The sequence below is a fragment of the Carassius auratus genome, chromosome 8 (genome assembly GCF_003368295.1).
Source record: "Carassius auratus strain Wakin chromosome 8, ASM336829v1, whole genome shotgun sequence".
In the NCBI taxonomy this organism is placed as follows: domain Eukaryota; kingdom Metazoa; phylum Chordata; class Actinopteri; order Cypriniformes; family Cyprinidae; genus Carassius; species Carassius auratus.
The window spans coordinates 12398004-12414922 of NC_039250.1; the positions used below are offsets into that span (position 1 = coordinate 12398004).

Consider the following 16919-nt stretch of genomic DNA (forward strand, 5'->3'; position numbering starts at 1 on the left):
CGCAACAGGAAGCGCTCGGTGTGCGAGGAAACTAGAAAGTGTTTCGCGTGTTCGCATATGAGTGAGAGTTGTTATGGGGATTTTCCTCTGCATCTGCATCAGGACTTCCCATCCAAACGGAAAACGCCTGGAGTTCCCTTCTCAGTTGTTCCACTATTATGACAATGTTTTTAAGCGGCTTTCGTAACACACTACAAACGGCCAGTTAAACCCTGTGGTCAGGTGAACACCCTGCTTGAGCGCGCATTAAGTGTCTCGGTGGTTTTGCTTCATATAACTGTCAGTAGTAATCCACACTGCTGAGATTGGCGGTCTCGTTGTGCAATTTTGCATTCACACCCTGCTCCCCAGAGCCCCAGCAACACAAATAATAAGGAATCCCCTCATTATGAAGAAAGACACACTCCCACTGCTCCGATCCATGCTGATGTCAGAGACGAGCTCTCTCTCTCTCTCTCTCTCTATAAGGTGACCTGCCTTTTTGGAAATGCTCTGACAAGGCTTCTGCATTTGAGTCTTGCTATAGCTTTAGTTTAGTAACCAGTCTGACTGATGCACATTATAACTGGACAAGCTTTGGAACATTTGCTCACTGAGGGATTTGGAGTCATTTAGAGTAGTGGATAAACCTGCGTTTGCACTGGGGATTTTTACTTGTTTTTTACATTGGGATATTTTTTTTTAAAGTTTGGAAATGTGTTCTGGAAGGAATCAGAGGACTCTGGCTGCTCTTTGCAGCATCTTGGTGTGTGTTGTATGTTCTGCTGAAGGAGAGGTGAGTAGATCTGAGCCAGTGTGTTGCACACATCTAACTTACACATTCAGAAGAAACCTCTTCATGTTTGAAGGCAATGCAGGAATACATTTTTCTCCTTCCTTCCAAGCATTCTTATGTTGTTGTACTCTGATACTTCCAGATGCTTCACTTTATTGAGCATTAAACATTTAGAAATAATGAAAGCAGATGTTTGTTTGATTTCAGCTCAAGTCATCTCATTTATTTTTATTCTCATAACTGTTAATGAAGCAAATTGATACTGTTTTCTTGACATATGAAGATTTGTGTTAGAAAGGCAAGAAATTAATACTTTTATTCAGCAAGGATGCATTCAACTGATCAAAACAGTATTTGTGACAGTTGTTTATGATGTGACAAAATATTTCTATTGTCAATAAATGCTGTTCTTTTGAGCGTTCTATGTATCAGAGATTATTGAAAAAATGTACCACAGTTTAAACACAGTTTAATAAAAAAGATCTGTAGGATCTGAAGAGTGGAGTATGATGCTGAAAATACAGCTTTACGTCACAGAAATAAATTACATTATAAAATATATTAAAATAGACACCAGGTACTTTTAATTCATTTTATTTATTTATAACGATTTTCACTATTTTTGAGCACTTAAATGCAGCCTTGGTGAGTGTAAGAGACTTTTTTCAAAAACATTGAAGTAATGACGCTGTGCGCTCGTCCCGCAGGCGTCCAGAGGCTGTTCCCGTCCCTGCTCCTGCCCCCCGTCTCCCCCCTCCTGTCCCCTCGGCGTGAGCTGGGCGCTGGATGAGTGCGGCTGCTGTAAGGTGTGCGCCCAACAGTTCAACCAGGACTGCGGCCCTGACCGACCCTGTGACCACATCAAGGGCCTGCGCTGCCACCTAGGGGCCGAAGGGGACCCTCGGCGTGGTCTCTGCAGAGGTACGAAACACACAGCGCTGGGACAGATCTGCTCTAACAATAATGAGTAATAATGGGGGAACTTTTCTGTTCTCTAGGATTATATATATACATACACACAGTGGTGGCCAAAATTATTAGAACACCTGACAGATCTGAAAATATTGACCTTTTTTGCCTCCAAAACATGATTTGATTTCATAGTGTTCATGAAAAATGCATAGGGTTTCTCCGAGTGAGTAACACTGTTTTTATTCACTTTTAACTTTAATATTTGGTATGTCCACCTTTTGCAGTAATTACAGCTGCACATCTCTCTGGTATAGTGTCAATTTATTTCCTAAGAACTTATAATTAAACACTAATAAAATCCCATGCCTTCAGCAACTCAAGCCAAGGGCTTTCCTTTGAATGTGCAATAGATCTGTCCAGTTTATTTTCCAACTCCTTTAAAATTAGTATGATAGGGTTGAGGTCGGGACTTTTTAAGGAGGCCATCATTTTCAATATTTCAGCAGATTCCTTCTATCACAGGTAGTTCTGCTAATACTTTGTTGAATTTTGCCATTAAAATACCCATAAAATAATTTTATGGGTATTTTTTTGCCATTAAAATACCCATAAAACGAAGACAACGTAAACCTTTTAAATACGCCAAGAGTTCCAGTAATGTTGGCCACCACTGTGTATATTTAGTCTATATTTATACTTACTTTAATATACTTTAATATACTCTTAATTTACTTCTTCCTTGTTTATAAAATAGAAAGGATAAACTATAAGGCAACTTCTGCTCTATAATAGATGAATAAGAAATTGTGTAATATGTTTTAAAATGCAGGCATTCCACTGCAAACTGACCTAAGAAGATTAAAAAAATTGCTGTATAGTTGTTTGTTTTAAAAATGTGACACACACACACACACACACACACATGCATACACACATAAATAACTAAATAACCAGCAAAGATTCATAGGCTGACCGTCATATCAAAAATTGTGGGGAAAAATGTTTCTAAAAGTATAAAATGTTTATAAATATATAATCTGTAGTTGTATTTGCCAGAGATGCAATTTAAAAAAATGAAAGTTTCTTTATTTTTTATTTATGTAAACATACCATATTCATTACCATTATTAATTACCATAATCAAATAAACTTCATTAATGTATAACATATTCATAAAATATGTTAAAATCAGGGAATTTGACCTGTTTGATTGTAAAATTGATAATGAGCGAAAGAGTAAATACATAAATAAACAAAAGAACAAACAAAGGTAAAGAATCACTGTCTCCAATATTTATCTCATTATACATTAATTACCAAATACCAAACATTGTAGAGAAAAACTTTTCTAAAAATACAAATATATAGTCTGTATATGGTTGTTCAACAGTAATTTATTTATTTGTTCAAAATAAGATTTAATGTATTTCTTTTCCTTTGTATGAATCTAAAGGTCATTTTCAGTTTCACTCCAGAAATAGGTAACAATTTATTTGATGTGTCCTTGTTACATGTATTTGTATTTACTATAGCAATATAGTAGTCGAAGTCGTGGCCTAATGGTTAGAGGGTTGGACTCCCAATTGAAGGGTTGTGAGTTCTAGTCTCAGGCCGGACAGAATTGTGGGTGGGGGGAGTGCATGAACAGCTCTCTCTCCACCTTCAATACCACGACTTAGGTGCCCTTGAGCAAGGCATCGAACCCCCAACTGCTCCCCGGGCGCCGCAGCATAAATGGCTGCCCACTGCTCCGGGTGTGTGCTCACAGTGTGTGTGTGTGTGTTCACTGCTCTGTGTGTGTGCATTTCGGATGGGTTAAATGCAGAGCACAAATTCTGAGTATGGGTCACCATACTTGAATGTCACTTCACTTCACTTCACTTCACTTCATATAGTACTGCTTATTCGTGTTATCACATTGTAACAAGGACACATGTACAACTGTGACTCAGAAGTGATTGGACACTTTAGGACTACATCTCTGGCTGGTGACGCAGTGACTGAAGGCAGTCCTGATGTTTGTTGTGTGTCTCAGCTGAGGCTCAGGGCCGTCCGTGTGAGTTTGCTGGTCGTGTGTATCAGCACGGAGAGGATTTCCAGCCCAGCTGTCAGCACCAGTGCAGCTGTATGGATGGTGTGGTGGGCTGCATGCCGCTGTGTCCCCACACCATCCCTCTGCCCCGCAGACACTGCTCCAACCCTCGTCTGGAGACGCCAGCGGGACGCTGCTGTGAGGAGTGGCTGTGTGACGATGATAACCGCATCAGGGAAGACCCACCGGACCCCCGTCCCCATCACACCCCCTCCAACCACATCAGCAAACTCATACAGAGCCCTAACAGCATCCTGTCGCCGAGGGGCTCCTTTCAAGGTATTCTTCTTATATATTCTAGATATATTATATATTGTGACAGTGTTATTGTAGTATCTATTATTGCAGAGTGGAAGTCCCTGCCGGTGTCTCGGGTTCCCGTCCCATCAGCCGAATGTTTGCCGCAGACCACTGACTGGTCCAGATGTTCTGCTTCCTGTGGGTTTGGCATCTCCAGTCGTGTGACCAATAGAAATGCCCAGTGCAAACCTGTTCGAGAGACTCGGCTTTGCCAGATCAGAGAGTGTGACATCGCTCCAGTAATGAAGGTGAGATGCTACAGTGAAAATATCGTCAAATTTAGACACTCTACTCACTACATGTGATCTAAACAGTGCTGGGGAGAATGCATTACAAGCAATCTGTTACATAGTAATACTAACTAGTTACTAGTGACTAGTAAATGAATGCATTACTTTTAAAGGGCACCTATTATGCAAAATCCACTTTTATATGATGCTTGGACATAAATGTGTGTTGGCAGTGTGTGCATTACCGTAGTTTCAGTCCTCAGCGGTTGTACAAACTCACTTCCTAACTTTTGTTTTCAAATAAGTTAATGCAAGTTTCTATGTTTTCTCGTGTATTCATTGACAGCTCTCCTGTCCGTGTTGAAAGAAACTGAGAGGGATAAGCCTGAGGTGAACTAATTACACTTTAGGAGCATGTGAAAGGGTACCTTAATTTTTGGGTTGTTTGATACACAAGAAACAAACAAGTAAGCCCAATAACAAAAGTAACACAAAGGTGACGTAATGCATTATTTTCCATAAAAAGTAATGGTCACACTTTATTTTAGGGTCCAATTCTCACTATTAACTAACCATTAACTATGACTTTTGCCTCAATTAACTCTTTATTTGCTGCTTATTAATAGTTTATAAGGTAGTTGTTAAGTTTAGGGTATTGGGTAGGATTATGGATGTCATGCATTATATGTACTTTATAAGCACTAATAAACAGCCAATATGTTAATAATAGACATGTTAATAAGCAACTAGTTATTAGTGTGAACTGGACCCTATACTAAAGTGTTACCAAAGTAACTATTAAAACACAATTAGTTACAGTTATAGTTTATTTGAATGTGTCCTTTTTTACAATTTAGTTATTCATATAAGTAGCTACAGATGAGCCTAATATTAATTAACTACATGTATTTACTATATGGTTAGCGTCAACATAACTTGCAATAATGCTAATTTATTGTTACAATACGTAGCTAACGTGTAACAACGACAAATTAAAATAAAGTGTTACCTTAGTTACTTTATTGATTAGTTACTTTTTTTTTGTAATGCAATATTGTAACACATTACTTTTAAAAGTAACTTTCCCCAACACTGGTTGCTTTTATGCAACGGTTCACCTTACAACAAGTTAATACTGAGTAGCTTGTGCTTCAGCAAAGCTCATCCCACATATGAATGATTTCTTGTTGCGTTTTGTGTCATGTAGAAAGGCAAGACGTGCAGGCAGACGGTGAGGTCTCGGGAACCGGAGCAGATCACGTTCGCCGGCTGCTCTACGGCTCGCCGCTATCGGCCTCGTAGCTGTGGCTCATGTGTGGACGGCAGGTGCTGTCAGCCGTCCTCGTCCCGCACGGTGCGCCTGCGCTTCCTCTGCCCGGACGGAGAGAGCTTCACGCGGAGCGTCGTGTGGATCCAGCGCTGCAGCTGCAGCAAGAGCTTCTGCAGGATTCAGAGAGAGAGATCCTCACCCGCCGTCAGCCTTCACAACGACATACACACCTTCTCTCACTGAACACACACTCACACACAACACGCCCAACTCACTTCTCACTCCCAAAGGAGTTTCCTCAACTATAGAATAGTAGACTGTACTAGATTGTATATAGTTTTTGCACTTTATGTGTTCCTCCTTTGCTTTGACCTACACGCCCTGATTTTCATGAAAACATGCCCAGGTGACTTTTCTTGAGGATTTGTCAGAATGCATTGTTAACTGTTGTCTTTCTGCTTTTATTTATTCTGCTATTTTTAAATCTGAAATGTTTATTGTATTTTAAAGGATTTATTTGGCATCAGACGAATGACTTCCTGTCACTCGATGGGGAAGAGAGTGCACTAGTAATGAGGGCATAAAATTAAGACTTTTTAAAATATCTGTCCATTTTTTACTCATATATTAAGGTGTATAGATGCCTTTTGCATTTTTTTTCATGAGTGTGTGTCTTGTGTACAGGCTTCACTTTTGGTGGAGTGACTCTTTGAGACTGCTTCATTTTTCGGGGCATGCTTTAAACTCTAGATCCTCTCTTGTATAGGAGTGAACGACTAATTGTATAGTTAAGATATTAAAATAAATTACTTTACTGATGAGTTTGTTACAAAGAAATAAAACCTTTTCAAATGCTTGTTTTTGTGGTTTGTAACTCACTAATTCTTTCTTTGTTCTCAAGAAAAATTTCCAAGGCGGCCCCGGGATGACTTACATTGTTAAATTGAATGAACTTAATTAAAATGTAAAAACAAAACATAAAATGACAAAAAACGCACTACTGAACAAATGTTGTTTTAATTAAAGAACATACTGAGCAAAGTCTGATGACAAACATTGATGTTGACTGTTAGGTTTTATTACCAGACAGACAGAAAGATAGTCAAATGAAGACAGGAAAACAAATGAAATCTCAGACAGACCCTATCATACCCCTTCAGGCCACATCTGCTTGTGTTAAAGCCTCCAGAAACCATATCAGACCAGTTCAGACCCAAATAGACTTCATAAAACCACTAAGAAATTGCAAATTTCTAGCATGTTTTCAACAGTTAATGAGTTAATGTGTTACTGTCCAATGAAACTGGCAAAGAAAGCTTTTAATAGTGTAGTGATATGTCATTTTTAATTAAAAAATTTTTTAATTCAATAATGTATGCATCAGAGAGAAAGATACAGAGAGCGAATGACTTTCATTTGAGGTCTCAGCACAGAATCGGCTCTCAATTTCCACACTCTTCTCGGCCACACTCTGTTCTTCCTCCACATATACATATAACACTTGATCAGCTCTTTATGCGGTTTAGAAGATCACTAAAACCCAAACCTCAACCACCGTGAGTCTGAAAATGCTTGCTTAATTAGAAGTCAGCATGTACTGTAATGAGGCAGCCACATCAGCCATGTATAATACTTCAAGAAACATCAGTGGCCTAATTTAAAATTACCTTCAAGGATATGGACGATGATTTTTGTTAAGTATATGTTATAAAATTAAAGTTAAAGAAGGTTCATAGAACTCTGCTTGCCATTGCCAGGGACAAGTTAACGTCATCACTGATGTAAAATGTGCCAGTTTCTGAGTTGTTTGCTCTAAGGGCCTCAAAGATCCACAAAGTCGGAGTAATTATAGTTCAATTGTGCGGGCTGCCTTTGTAAGACGTGTCCCTTGACAACACCAACAAAGAGAAAAAACTCCATAGTAGTACAATATACAAAACAGCAATGTATGGAGCTTTGGGTTTAAACTAAAGTGTCATGTGACACAGTAATGGATTCATACATTAGCAGACAATTTTCATGAATAGGTAACAAAATAGCAGTTGAATCTTTTAAAAATTCTGAGAAAAGAGCTTAACCTTCAGAAAGTGTTGTTTGTTCACCCCAGGTGGTCCAGTTACATGGTTTATGAGCTGTTTTATTTTATCTTTATGTTATATTTATTTCATATTTACAACAGGGTGTCACCCTTTTTAAGGAGAGTTCTATTTAAAACATTTATATATAGGACACACAAAACTTGGGCCAGTGTTGTTATTAATGACTAAAACTGTTTATGTCATTGTTTTTATTAATTGAGATAAAGCGGCACTCAAATCTGAATCTGAATATTATGTTATATTGTGAAAAAAACGTAAAAAACTTGGGATGAAAATGTCTCGGCAGAGTTGCTGAATAAACTAGGGCTAGAACTAAGAACTACGAATACTAAAATGAAAGCTGGGGGGAAAAATGAAAGCTAAATAGAAAGGTTTTAAAAAGGAAGAAACTTCCTAAAACTTAAATTAAAATAAGTACCTAAATTAAAAATAAAAACGTAATTAAAAAAATTAATATTTTATAAATTGTAAATATAATATATTACATATTATTTATATATTACAAATATAATAAATAATGCTTTAAAAACACTGCAAACACTGATAAATATTACATTTCTGGTCACTGAAATAAATTTCTGGAGAGCTCCAGCTGCAGAGAGGGAAAGAGATTTGAGGTTCAACACGGATCTGACAGAGGAACTGGAACTACTGTATGTCCACAAGGTTAAAGGCTAGCACACGCAAACTTTCACAACAATAAATAAAACCTTCACCTTCAGGTTAGTTAAATACAATGTGCATATTGATACTTAAACAGGAAAAACATAATTAATATCATATCATGATATTAGATGATGAAACAGTAGGAAGAAAAAAAATTGGGAAAAAAAGTGCAAAATGCTGACCTAATGTTTTTGCAGATAACGGTCCTCGGTTCGTCTGCTTCAGATTACTCTACAACACTGACCTCTAGTGTTACCACTACAATTTACGTTGTCAATAAACACTGAAAACTGTGGGGCTTTAAGATTTTATCATGCTAAAGTGCCGATTTCACTGTAAAACACTCGCTTGTTGAGATTATGAATTCAGATTATGTGGATTTTGTGATTTCCGATTTTTGAATCATTCTTTTGAATCGTATTATTGAATCGAAAACTGTTGAGTGAGCTGATGATGATTGATGGGGCATCAGATCAGCTACTTTAATAGAAGAAATATTGCAAAGATCTAATACAATATAATATAATATAATATCATTAAATTTGGGTTTAAATGATGACTTTATGTTTTTATGTCCTGATTCACGACTACAACCAGGACGCATGAAAGTAAACACGCTTATTAATTAAATACTCTTAGTAAAGATTAATCTCAGAGAACATCTAAAGTGGCCTCTGGTTTATTTAAATTAGTATCTTTATAGCTGTATGATATTATGTTAAAACAGTATTAATACTAACATATACTAAAATATATTAATAAAACAATCTTAACGTTATCATAATGTAGATTTAAAACGAAACTTGTTTTAGCCCATCACTTCAGATCACAAGATCCAGGGGGCGTGGTTTGATCCACATCTGGGGCGGAGGCGGGTGGGTTTGTAAGGTGGGAGGAGTTGGAGCTGGATCCAACCACGCCCCTTGGATCTTGTGTTCTGCATTTAGGACCATCTCAAAAGAATCACTGGATTGGACTTTTAAAACGATTCTTGGAAACGAACAGTTCAACAGTTCAGTTCAACTTTAGTTGCATGCGAGTTTGTCCTTAAGGCTTAAGGAGAATAATATGCGCACAATTTTAGTGTGACGTTTACTTATAATTACAGTGGATTTTCATAAGGATCACTTTATAAAAACCCATGTTATCTGTTTTATTTGAGAATAATTATCCGGTTTATATTTTATAAATTAATTTAATATGCAACATGTCTAATTTTGCGTGATTTAATGTTCGTGACGGACCAATAGGCTATTTATTAATCTTATATTGATGATGTTATAAGCCACGCCCTTTGATAATAAAAAGCCCCTCGACGCCTCCGTCAGTCAGTGAGCTTCACTCGCTGCTCGTCTGTTTGATGAAACATCTCACGGAATAAAGTCCACACTCTCGAGGTCTTCTTTTGGAGAGCTGCACAATGCGACGGACACAGTAAATATTCCCTGTCCAGCAAAGCCACGTTAATTCACTCGTGTTGCCGGTTTCTGTACAATGTGGGCGTGAAGAGTAGGACCGTCACGAGCGCGCGAGTCTCGAGGTGGATACCGTCAAGTTTATACAGTAACAACTCACTGGAGTATCCAAGCTCTTCAAGGTGAGGCGCATTCTGTACAGTCTACAGGTATTTGCATTATTCATTCAAATGGGCTAAGTTTCAATGTATGAGCTGAGAATTTAAAGTTTAGAGTGCACTGTGGATTCATCAAGACGTGTTCTGTATTGTAATCCTGCTTCTGTGCTAGATGCAATAGATATTTTTACAGGTTATTTATTTAATAAATTAAGAAATAAATAAAATATATATGCTCAAAAGTGAATTTTAAACACAGAAAGCATATTAAATGCAATTAAAGTATATGTTTTAATGTTTAAGATTAAATATTTAAGAATTACAGTTAATAATTATTATTTTTGGAGGCTGCACTGTGAGTCTTTTTAGTGATTGTTCTTTGCCTGACAATATTTTTTTTGGTATTCTTAAACTAAGTGGCATTGTAGTGGAAATCATATAAAAAATAATAAATATGCAGTTTTAAGTACAGTTTAATCTGGACCTTGTCTGCTTGATGAGGTTTATTTTATTGCTTGCTTATGAAACATATTAACTGTTTTATCACAAGACCTCATATTGGGGATTTAGTTGCGTACAATGTTAAATGAGACATTTCTTATATCCAAGCTTTAAATATCGAAAAACGTGATGAATCATGAACTTTATTAGTGTCAAGTCTTTATATTGTCTATCTTAATGTTTACCGATATCTTTGCATCGCTGTGTAGTTAAGGATGCATTTGATGACTTAGTTTATTTGGTTGCACAGCCAACAAATATTAATTTATCTGAGGTACTGAGTTTAGTAACCACTGTTTTAAACTGAGCCATGTGCACCGTGACAACTGTACTGTTACATCTTTTACAGAAAGAATTGTCCATCATATATAGTGTGTTAGATTAAGTTCACACCGCTGGTTTTCTCATTCACCTCTTGCAGCCGTAGCTATGGTGAACAGTCAGGTTGCAGGCGGCGCGTGCGCGTCCAGGTCGTGCGCAGGCTGTGGGGGTCACATCGCTGACCGTTTCCTGCTCTTCTCCATGGAGCGCTATTGGCACACGCGCTGCCTCAAGTGCTCGTGCTGTCAGGCTCAGCTGGGGGAGATCGGGACCACCTGCTACAGCAAAGGAGGCATGATCCTCTGCAGAACAGACTACATCAGGTCAGACGCACGCTCAAACACCAAAGACATAGAGACATTTAGATGTGTTGTGAGAAACAGTATTTCTGTATGACCTCGCTCTCTTAGCTCAGAGGTCATGACCTTCTCAACCACATCTAGCAATTTATCATATTAACATGATCTGTTGAACTGATCTTCAACTCATTGTAGTAAAACTCATTTGAATCACTAAAATGGGAAGAATTTAAAAATAGTATATAAAAATAGTATATTTTTATATATATACTATTTTTATATTTTATATTTTATAAACCCTGTTACTCTCATTTTTTCCCCTTTACTAATAATAATAATTACTAAAATTGTGTCACCCAGAGAGTAACATCATTGGGCCTTTTCTAAAATATTGCATTGAGCATAACCTTTCCACCCTGTTACCCAAGTTTTTGTGAACAGACATGTTTTTGTTTTTTGATTTAGGATCAGTTAAATGTGATTTATAAGTTTATAAGTTACTACAAATCAGCATTTGGTCTCAGACTAGCTGTTAGTATGGTTTAACTCAGCCTAAAATTTCAACCCTGTTACTTGTTACCCTGTTTCCATTTGAGCATTTTTTATAATTGGATAAGTCTTTTTGATTATATTATCTGCTAAAATGTTATGCATTTTAATGTTTATAGCCGAAAACACACAAAAAGCAAGATTTTATTTTAGTAACAGGGTTGAAAATATAGAAAACCACTTATAAAATAATCAGAACATACAAACATGTTTGTATATTTAGTTTGACCTTAATTTTTACCGCACTAATATAACTTCTACACACTTAATTTCACTAATCAAGTGCTTTTTGGTTTCACTTACATATTTTAAGAAATCATTGATTTAATTGCTCAATGTACCATATATTGTTCAGGTAGACTGAACTGTATTTCGTTGTTCCTAAACAATGACAATAAAGCTCCATTCTATTCTATTCTAAAATGCAGGAGCAAATTACAAATGGAAAAACTCATCTCACGCTCTTAAAATACCATGTATGACGTGAGTTAGATTTTAACAACTAGTAATGAGTGTGAAAAAGGCTTTTAACTGCTAGAGCCATGTGTTTTCACCTCCACGTTTAGTAGTGACCACATCCGAAATCTTAATTATTATAACAAAGACGCAAGTCGATAATGAGACTTTTTGAGGCAAGAGTCTTCACAGTCATTTGCAATTCAAATAGCGTAGTCAAAGTTGTCTGAAGCTGTAGTTCTTGTGTTGATTTGCATTGGGTGCTGATGATCTCTGCAGATGCTTTCTCACACGCTCCCACAGAGAACATCAGAGACGCTGCATGCTGTCTTAGATGCATCACACGACATCATTTAATGCTAAGCCTGTTGTGTCGACCTTGTTCATAGCTGTTCTCCTGCAGTACTGTTCTCCTACAACATATTTCTTCTACTATATTTGTGTTTTCTGTGCTTTCCAGGTTGTTTGGGCACACGGGGGCTTGCAGTGCATGTGGTCAGTCCATTCCTGCCAGTGAAATGGTCATGCGGGCACAGGGCAACGTCTACCACCTCAAGGTCGGTTATGTGAAGCACAAATATGACAGCATTGTAAAAGTTCACCCAAATAAAACTCACCATGATGTATTTGCTTACCTTTGTGCCTTTCCAAACCTGTATGGCTGACTTTCTTCTTGAAACACAAAAAGATGTCTTGAAGAATGTTTTTGTCCATACAATAAAAATCGATCCAAAATGGCACTGGACACCTTTGAGTTTCATTTGTTCGGACAAAGAGAGAAATTTTCAATACATCATCTTTATAGTCCACAGAAGAAACAAAGTCATATTTTTTTGGCTGTGCTTCCGTTTAACTTGAGTGCTATATTTAATGGGTTTCTAAATAGCAAATGTTCATTAAAACTGCAATAAACATGTGAATCATTATTTATTTAATTGTCGTATTATTGTATGGTACATTTTATTTCTCTGGGACATGTCTAGATATCTTACAGCTTCTCATAATAATGCTAACCTTGTTCAGTCTTGTTCTTTTACAATGAAACCTACCTTGGTTGCATGTGGATTAACACATTAAAAACTAATTTTAAACACTGATATGAGGCAGTCATTTCAGGCTAACCCTGACTAGCAGCTCTGCATACTTTAATAAAACACATGGCTAATAATGCAGCACATACAACACGCCGCAGGGTCAGATTTACTTGATTCTCTCTTTTCTGTTGCAGTGCTTCTCTTGTGCAACGTGCAGAAACCAGTTGGTCCCTGGTGACCGATTCCACTATGTGAACGGCACCATATTTTGTGAGCACGACCGGCCAGGAGCTGCACATCTTAATACTCACCTCCAGAGCAACCCAGTGCTCCCGGACCAGAAAGTGAGTTTACTCTTTATTTTACTCTTTAAGGTCATAATACAATGTGAGTTTGGTCTTTGTCTGCAGTGCATAACTAAAGTGTTTTCAAAGAGCATACACATGTAGTTTAACCACTCTTGTGTCTTGTAGGTTTGCTGAAGGACTCCCCGTCTTCTTCGCCTCTTCCTCTTCTCCTCTCTCTGTTTACCCTCCAGACATCCTCCAGACACTCCTCCTTTGATGCACTTACGTTTTTACAGAATTAAATGGAAAAAGTGGGAGAACGAGTCTGTGATGGAAACATCTTTATATCTGACTTCATATCAAACTGTGGTGGATTCTGCAGTATCTCTCATTGTGGCTTTCTCGCCCCCCTGAAAACAGAAGTGACTTCTATTTTCTCACAGGATATCCTGCCTCTCTCACATCTAACCTCAGAGAGAAGGCTCCATCTGAAAGCAATGTATGCTTTTTCAAGTCAAGGTGAAACTGCGTTCAGAACTTGAAAAGTGGCCATTATATAAGAGAGACTGGTGATGTCAGTCAAAAAGGGTGAAAGTTATTACATTTTTATGATTATTTGAGTTTGATGTGCACTGATAAATCATGCACACTAAAGGTGCGGTCACAATGAATTTCAGCAGTTTTGCTGTAAAAGAAAATGGTCTGTTGTCAATACTGTTGTAGTGCATTAAGCACAGCTCACACTTGAATCACTTTCAAACCATTTCCAATTGCGGTGAATTTGCATGAACAGTTCGAATATGAGCAACATCGGTGTAGAAACTATTTCAACCTCATGCAAAATTGTGTCCTATTGACTCTTTGCAAAGAGCTTGATTCACCGGCGATCTGACAAACACATCAGACAGGGCTGCATTTCCCAAAAGCATTGTAAGCTTAAGTACATCGGAGACCCATTGAAACCATGATGCTTTTGGGAAACGCAGCCCAGGAGAGTAGATTAACTTCGGAGGACTCAAACTTAAATAATGCTGTGTATTGAAGTCTCTCCACGGTTAAAATAAAATACGTTCTGATGTTCATTCATGTTTATTTCATGCGTTAAATGAATATGAAAAGTAGCTTGAAATGAGGCAATACAGTGATCTCTCGCGACACATTAAAGAGACACAAAATGGTATTTATATTTTTAATTTCTCTAAAAAATGACAAAATTGGAAAGCTGAGACCTTTTTTCATACCAGAAGTAACCTGCTCTGTCATGTCAGTTTTCTCCTTGTTTCTTGAGTGGGCCGGACATAGCAACAGAAACGAAGGTGGGTGGGTTTTTGTGAAGGGTCAGATGCCAAACAACTGGATTTCGCCCTTAAATATGCACCAAAAAGTGCATTTAAAAAGTAAATGGGGTCTGTTTTGATTTCACGTTGATTAACGTCAACAACAGAATATCTTCGTACATCTTTTGGACATCGTTCAGGGTGTAGAAATGGAAATATGTTTTTATACCAGTACTCTCTGTAACGGTTGAATCATCTGCTCAACATGTGATATCTATTTAAGGTGCAATTATCCAATAAATGGGAAATACAACAATCCAGCTGCCAAGAATGAATTTGTTGTCCCTTTTTACCATCCAGATTTCACTGTTCATTGTTTATTACTGTTTTTCTGCTAGTTATTAGCTGTGCTCTCAGCGGTGCAAACCTGATTACCCAAAGGGTTAGTATGAATAGGGCTTGAGCTCGGACCATTACAGAAGCAATTAAATGTGAGCGTGGAGCGTGTAAGTTCATTGTGAGTGCCGTATCTGTGCTGCTGTTGCACTGGGGAGGCTGAACTCTGCTCTGATCCCGTGTTTGAATTTAATAGGGACTAATCTGCCTCCTAGTTAATTAAGAGGCAGTCGCTCCTTTCCGTTCGCTGCCTCAAAACAATCACACATGTTAAATGTTTACCATGTTGCAATTAAAGTACACAGCACAACTTTTCACCCCCTTTTCCTTCCCACAACCTCCTGCCCTTGAGTAAGCCGCCTCTTAACTAGAGGAAAATTGCTCATCTTTTACTTTAGAGACAAATATATATATTCTTATTTTGTATGTATATTTGTTTTAAGAGAAAACCTACTCTGCATTAATTTCTTGTTTTACATGCATTAATTTAATGTCTTATACACGGCAGCAAAAAGCACCATGAAATTCATAAGGACTTGTAGGAAAGATGTGACGATGCATTCTTTAAATTAGCTCCAAAATGGCACCTTAATGCGTTTAGTTATAAAAAAGCATCCCTGATGTCGGTGTAGGTGCTGATACTGCATCAATTATTTATTTCACATTCGATTGAAAAGCATCAGGCAAATTCATTAACGTATGCAAATGATCACAATTGCAATTATCCTCATATCTTGATAAGTAAGGAAATCAAAACCTCGGCACAATTTGAATCCCACCGTGCCTCAACTTACACTCTGCATTCAAACCAATCAAGCTTCATCTGCATATTCCTAATTAACCACGCATATTCACATGCCAATTAGAAGGATAGAGGGGCAGAAAAAAAGCCTCTTAGTTAACAGGCATTATCCTCTATCAGAAAAAGTTTGCAGGTGTATGAATTGCTATGCTGCTTCTGTCATGGAAAAAGTGTTTATACTCCCTAATTAATCATATTAACACATGCAAATGAGTGTAATTGCCTGAGTTTCCATTCCTCACGCTGTGAAAAAGTGGGAAAGAGAAGAGTGTGGATATTTTTACCATCTAACAACTAAGAACATTTACAATCGCTTTGTTTTCCTGTCACAATTTATCACATGGCCACTGTCTTCCATTTGAAAACATTCATTATTTAGCCCTTTCACCACTTTCCGATGCTTGATGTAATTTCGCTAAATACAGCATGTCCTCAAACATGTTTTTGTCTATCCTAGAGCAACATTCTGTCAACTATTAAGATTTTGAGGTTAGGGAATGAGGTAAGATGCTTTTTATATAACACATTTATATCATCAGTATATTTCCTGTTCATTTAAGTTAAGGGTTTTGGACAGAGCGCAAGTATAATTAACAACTGCAGGTTTAAAAAATTGCTTTAGGGACCACAAAGATATTTCATGCTATAATAATGGCATAATCATGGTATAATAATCACCATTAGTGCTGGGTAATAACGGATTACATGTAATCTAGGTATGTAATCAGATCACAAAAATTAAGTACTTATATTATTATACACAATGAATGTGTAATGTATTGGATCACATTATGGGATTTTGGCTACAACCATAGTATAGAGAGGACAGGAAAGTACACCATGAGCATCAACACTCATCTTGTTAGGTGTTTAGCCATTGTGCTACACTTACATCTTGATACCATGCTAACAGCAAGAGCACCAAGGCTCAAGCTGCGTTCCAATCCTTATTCCCTATGCCCTTCATAGTGCCCTTTGAACTCAACACACAGCACACTTTTGGAACAGATGTGAGGCAAGGCCTTTTTTAAACGTAATACTTACTCTAGCAATAGGCCTACGTGATTTTGTACTTATGTG

General features: G+C 37.4%; 2 protein-coding genes across 3 annotated transcripts; both read left to right on the top strand.

Moving 5' to 3' along the window:
* The first annotated feature begins 319 nt into the window (after positions 1-319).
* On the top strand, positions 320-6435 carry ccn1l2 (cellular communication network factor 1, like 2). The gene is made up of 5 exons (XM_026269718.1): positions 320-775; positions 1483-1696; positions 3723-4058; positions 4128-4327; positions 5517-6435. The coding sequence occupies exons 1-5, from the start codon at positions 695-697 to the stop codon at positions 5820-5822; spliced, it is 1137 nt and encodes a 378-aa protein (XP_026125503.1). The 5' UTR covers positions 320-694; the 3' UTR covers positions 5823-6435.
* A 3225-nt stretch (positions 6436-9660) lies between these two features.
* LOC113107304 (LIM domain transcription factor LMO4) lies at positions 9661-14969 on the top strand. 2 transcript variants are annotated; one of them, XM_026269720.1, is made up of 5 exons: positions 9661-9968; positions 10840-11062; positions 12504-12600; positions 13272-13421; positions 13551-14969. In XM_026269720.1, the coding sequence occupies exons 2-5, from the start codon at positions 10848-10850 to the stop codon at positions 13557-13559; spliced, it is 471 nt and encodes a 156-aa protein (XP_026125505.1). In that variant the 5' UTR covers positions 9661-9968; positions 10840-10847; the 3' UTR covers positions 13560-14969. The 2 variants fall into 2 exon arrangements, with proteins under 2 accessions (XP_026125505.1, XP_026125504.1); XM_026269719.1 differs by having other exon boundaries at positions 9661-9941.
* Positions 14970-16919: the final 1950 nt, after the last annotated feature.